The following is a 5,814-nucleotide window of genomic DNA, read 5'->3' on the forward strand; positions in this document are numbered from 1 at the left end:
AGCAGAAATTTGAAATTACAAAAAAAAAGTTTAAAAAATTTTTTTTGTCCCCCGGGGGGCTGGGGGTAGGGGATAGACAGAGAGTAGGGGTGGGTGGGGTGGGATGGTAACAGAAAAACTGAAATTTAAAAATAAAAACCTTTTTTGGAGAGAGGGGGAGGGATTGTTGGTGAGGGTAGGAAATGTTGAGAAGGAGTTTTGAAAAATGTTTTCCCTTTTACTTTTTGATAAGGAAAAAGAAAATGAGTTTGAGTTGATAAGGAAAATATTTTTCAAAACATTAAGCCAACCATGGCAAAATTGGAAAACATTCTTCATAACAAATACACCCTTAAACTGGAAAAGAAAATTCTCAAAATTAAAGTTAAATACCTTTGGAATTGTAGTATTGATTCTCGATATCAACATCTTGCTCTTCCTGCTCCTCGTCCGAGTACTCAAATCCGTAATCCTCCATATCCGCATCTGCGACATGCATGTATGTTCACAAATATCGGATCAAATTTATATATGATACAGAAAATTAACGGGAAAAATATTGAATTTGATGAGATTTTGTGTATTACCAGAACCCATGGCTGATTTCAGTTGACAGAAGACGATTGAAACAAAGGAAAATTGAGAGTTTGAGCTGTGAAGTAAGTGAATTCTGCGTCCGTTTTTGAGTTCCGAAAGTCAGTACTGGAAAATAAAAAATAAAGTCAGTACTGAAGGATTTGTTGGATTCGGGTCCGAGTTCTAACTTCTAAGGTCGGATTATGAGAATACCATTACATCAAATTCAAATCAATATAAATGTTAGATATGTGACTTGGTGTCTATGGTTTGGTTTCGGTTATTTTTTAAAATTTGTACTATATTAATTTTTTATTTTGTGGTTCCGGTTAAATGCTAGATTAAATTGTTGAAATTATTGTAAGCGGTAAACGCATACGAGTATTTACCTTAGCGCAGCGTATGACAGACATTTACCGTGCGTATAAATTTTTATTTACTTTCTCGTTCGGTGTCCACTATCCTTATGGGAGTCCGATTATATCCGAATTCGTGCCGCGTAAGATACCATTCGGGAAGAAATGCTCTCTACCAAGTAGGGGTGTTCGTCGGGCGATACGGTACGGTATTTGTATAGGTCCAAATTTGGTGATTCGGTGGTAACGGATAAGTAAGACAAAGGACGGGGTCGACCATGATATAACGATTGAAGGTTGCTCTCACAAAGGCTGGTGCCAAAAGCGGGCAGCCGAAGAGAGAAAATAACAGTAGAATAGGTTCAGAGGTAGACATAAAGAATATTCCTTTGGATATTCCTTATGTTGTGCTTTTTAGGATTTTTGGGGAATATCCCTTATAAATAGGAAGAGATAGAAAACAATTGGGGGATCTTCTAGACTCTGATAAGAACACATTGTAAAGGCTGACAAAAGAGAATATTCAAAAGTTGTCTTGTTCGTTGATAATATTATTGAAGCACATGTTGTTCAATCTTTATCCATAGATCCAAAGATTCCACACCCATCTTGACTTCTAACTTTTCCACGTCGCTGACAGAGAAAAGGAACATCTCAATCATATAATAATTGGGTGGTAGATCTTTTCTTATTACATTCACTGCCATTATTTACATTTATTACATATTCATGCTATCATATTTATTGTCAATCATAGAGTATTAAATCCGTCATTTAATGCTCTTGAGCACTACTCGTCTCACGAGTATCCCATTTTATTCGGTCTAGAATTTATTAAGTTCAACTAAGATTCGCCCTTTAATTCATCATTAATTGGTCTAGTTAAAAGGTTTAGCACTTTTTTGCTCAAACAATTTGGCGCCATCTGTGGGCAGGTTTTAGTTGAAATTTTAGTTCTTTCTAGATCATAAAAAAGACAGTCATCTCTTCTTTGTTTGTACAAACTAATGATGGCACGAAAAGGAGAGGCAAGACAGAAAGCAATAGCAGGTGTCACTACTAACATTTGAACACCATCAACGAGGATGACAGGGAAAACAACGAGAATGTGACACCAGACGCTACGCTCAGACGGAGTGACTCACCTCCTCCTCATGAAAGTGTAACCGCTTAGAGAGGAGCATCAACATCCAAGGTTGAGGAAGCACCGACAGCAGTGAGAAAATTATTGGAAGAATGGCTGACGAGTACTCTAAACAACATACTCGACAAACTCGTTCAAAGGGAGAATAGAAACACCGCGCAAGAGATATCACAATGATCACTGGAGAACAGTCCACCCCCCAAACAGGTAACACTTACACCACTTTTGATGCAGGTAATGACGCACTGACAGCCATTTTGAAGAAAATGGAAGAAATGCAAAACGAAAACAAGGCACGCCGCGACCAGATGAGGGAGCATCAAGAAAAGGTCGACAAGATACCGGGCGGCCAAAGTTGCTACCAAAACGAGACGTTGGCCGGTTCGTCGAACAACCGTACAGCGAGGAAGCGGCTCCACATGCCATTCCCAAGACCTTCAAAATGCCACCGTACTTGAAGATATACGACGGTACTACAGACCCCGAAGATCACATTATCCATTACGTCACAGCGGTGAAGGGCAACGACCTTTTGAAGGAGCAAGTACCATCACTATTACTGAAAAAGTTCGGCGAACCCTAACGGGGGGAGCCTTAACCTGGCATTCACAATTGTTGGCACAGTCAATAACAACGTTCGAGGAAATGGCCAACAAGTTCGTCACCGCCCACGTCGGGGCTAAAAAAGCGGAGGCTAGGGTAAACGATATATTTGCCGTTAGGCAATCGCCTGACGAGGGACTCAGGGACTTCCTCGCCCGGTTTAATAGGGTGAGAATGAGCCTACCTAATGTATCAGAAGGGATGGCGGTAGCATCTTTCCAGAACGGGTTGAACAGGAACGGGTCGAGAGCAACCAGAAAGTTATTAAGCAGGCTCATAAAATACCCTCCCACCACTTGGGAAGAAATCCACAATCCCTATTGTGCCAAGGTGAGAGCCGACGAGGACGGCCTTAACGGTCCGACCCAATGGTTGACATCAGTTCAAACGGAGTCGAGAAAAGATCGTCGCAACGACGGTCGAAGAGATCAGTCAGGCCCCCGTCTCAACCGAGAAAGACACCAACCCTATGTCAGAACAACCATCCCACCGTCTCCTCGACTTGCGGAAGGGCCGCCCAGGCCACATACAGGGACTCAGCGAAACAAAAGAGGTATGCCTCCACTCTTATCTGCTCACAGTTTTTGTGTTTCCCCTTCAGAAATAGTGTACGCACTAGAGAAGCTTAGCACAAAGGTGATGTGGCCACAAAAGATGAAGTCCGACATGAGTACCCGAAAGTCGAACGTCCTCTGTCAATTTCACCAGGAGCGGGGTCATAAAACCGAGGACTGCATAGCTCTACGGCAAGAGGTAGTAAACATGCTGAACCAAGGGCACCTGAGGGAGCTGATGAGCGACCATGGACAAGCCAACTTCGGCCGCAGACGCGAACAACACCAGGGCCCTCCAAAGCCACCATCCCCTGCCCGGACCATCCAAATGATCATCAGCGGAGGTGATGAAGCAGCGATCAACCATGTGAAGTTCACCACCACACACAAATTGAAGCGGTCGATCACCCACGAACGGTACAACGACCTCGGAGACAGTATCATCTTCGGCAAGTCAGATACCGATGGTTTGGCTTTCCCTCATTTCGGTGCCCTTGTTATTACTTTACGTATTTCAGATATTGATGTGAAAAGAATAATGGTAGACGACGGAAGCGGCGCGTGTATTATCCACCCTCGAGTTCTCACACAAATGAGACTCGAAGAAAAGATAGTACCACGTTGCATAACACTAATAGGTTTCAACAATGCAGTTGAGCGAACCTCTGGGGAGATAATGCTACCCGTTCTGGCCGGGGGCGTCACCTTAGAAACAACGTTCCATGTCATGAACCAAGACACGGCTTACAATGCCATCATAGGGCGGCCCTAGATACACGCCATGAGGTCCATCCCATCAAGTTGTATCAAGTGATCAAGTTCCCTACTCCATGGGGGATATCCAAGATCCGAGGCGAACAACGCACCACCCAAGAATGCTATCGTATCGCCCAGGATTGCACGTACACTCAACAGCTAAAGGGAACAGACTCAGAAGCATAGCAATTACCAAAGTCGGGGACCAGACTCGACGCACAAACAAACGTCATCAGGGACCCCGACATCGTGGAAGCCGCTGAGTCGACGGTAGAAGACCTCGATCCCGTCCAATTGGACAGCAGCGACAGCAACAAAAAGGCTTACATGGGGCATAAACTTTCAAAACCAGGTAAATTTCATAAGCTTTTAACTGACAATACCGATTTTTTCGCCTTCTCCCATGCAGATATGCCAGGTATCCCGAAAGACATTGCCACACGCAAGTCGAACGTCGACCCGCTCTACCCACCAGTGCGGCAAATAAGAAGAAAATTCAACGTCGCAATGAACGAGGCCGTCAGTGATGAAGTGGATCAGCTACTCGCTAGCGGTTCCATCCGGGAATCAAAATACCCCCAATGGGTCGTCAATGTGGTCATGGTAAAAAAGAAAAACGGGAAATGGTGGATGTGCGTGGATGTGCGTGGATTTCACAGACCTAAACAAGGCCTGCCCAAAGGACTCCTTCCCATTGCCTCACGTCGACCAGCTCATCGACGCAACCGCGGGACACCAATTGTTAAGCTTCTTGGACGCCTACTCAGGTTACAACCAAATCCTCATGGAGGAGGAGGACCAAGAAAAAACTACTTTCATCACCCATCAGGGGACGTACTGTTACAGAGTCATGCCATTCGAGTTGAAGAATGCAGGGGCAACGTATCAGAGGTTGGTCACCAAGATGTTCAAGGATCAACTCGGCAAAACAATGGAAGTTTACATCAACGAAATGTTGGTCAAATCAAAAAGGAAAGAAGACCACATCGACCACTTGAAAGAAGGCTTCAGTATATTAAGGCAGTACGGCATGAAATTGAACCCCGAAAAATGTGCCTTCGGCGTAACATCGGGCAAATTCCTCGGTTTCTTGGTGTCACAAAGAGGCATCGAAGTCAACCTAGATCAAATCAAAGCCATTGAACGAATGCCTGAAGTGTTAACCAGCAAGAAACAGGTGCAAAAATTGACTGTCCGTATAGCCGCCCTATCAAGGTTCTTCTCACGGTCATCTGACAGGTGCCACAAATTCTTCAACGTGCTGAAAAAAGATAACGGGCTCCAGTGGAATTCAGAATGCATCGAGGCCTTGAGGGAACTAAAGGTATACTTGTCTTCACCCCCACTGCTCGCCAAAGCAGAACCTGGCGAACGCCTCCTAATATACTTGGCCGTCTCAGAAGTCGCGGTAAGCGCAGTGCTGGTCCGCGAAAACAAACGTACGCAATCTCCAATTTATTACATTAGCAAAACCCTGGTCGACGCTGAAACGAGGTACCCCCACCTCGAGAAATTGGCCTTAGCATTGGTTATAGCTTCACGAAAGCTTAGACCCTATTTTCAATGCCATCCCATATTGGTGGTAACGACCTTCCCCCTGCGGAGCATCCTACATAAACCCGAATTGTCGGGAAGACTGGCCAAGTGGGCCATATAATTAAGCGAGCACGATATAACATATCAGCCGCGATAAAATCATAGGTACTCGCCGACTTCATCGCCGACTTCAATGCCAAAATAATGCCCGAGGACGAGCAGGAGGCTTCTCGTACCTCTCTCGGGCAACCCGATCTATGGGCCCTATACACCGATGGCGCATCTAACTCGTTGTCAACCAAGTCACAGG

General features: G+C 44.8%; 2 protein-coding genes across 2 annotated transcripts in view; one reads left to right on the forward strand and one right to left on the reverse strand.

Moving 5' to 3' along the window:
* Window positions 1-837, reverse strand: part of LOC109218952 (COP9 signalosome complex subunit 2-like) — a 40,146-nt gene extending 39,309 nt beyond the window's left edge. Inside the window, exons 1-3 of the mRNA XM_019383349.1 lie at window positions 769-837; window positions 567-681; window positions 373-465 (exon numbers count right to left, since the gene is read on the reverse strand). Coding sequence (XP_019238894.1) covers window positions 373-465; window positions 567-576 — 103 coding nt within the window. The 5' untranslated portion in view covers window positions 577-681; window positions 769-837. The remainder of the gene's footprint in view (window positions 1-372; window positions 466-566; window positions 682-768) is intronic.
* Window positions 838-2,700: 1,863 nt separating this feature from the next.
* LOC109218951 lies at window positions 2,701-4,495 on the forward strand. The gene is made up of 3 exons (XM_019383348.1): window positions 2,701-3,211; window positions 3,266-3,584; window positions 4,378-4,495. Exons 1-3 carry the CDS (start codon window positions 2,701-2,703, stop codon window positions 4,493-4,495), a joined length of 948 nt encoding a protein of 315 aa, XP_019238893.1.
* The last annotated feature ends 1,319 nt before the right edge of the window (window positions 4,496-5,814 follow it).

This window comes from Nicotiana attenuata, unplaced genomic scaffold, assembly GCF_001879085.1.
Source record: "Nicotiana attenuata strain UT unplaced genomic scaffold, NIATTr2, whole genome shotgun sequence".
Classification (NCBI taxonomy): domain Eukaryota; kingdom Viridiplantae; phylum Streptophyta; class Magnoliopsida; order Solanales; family Solanaceae; genus Nicotiana; species Nicotiana attenuata.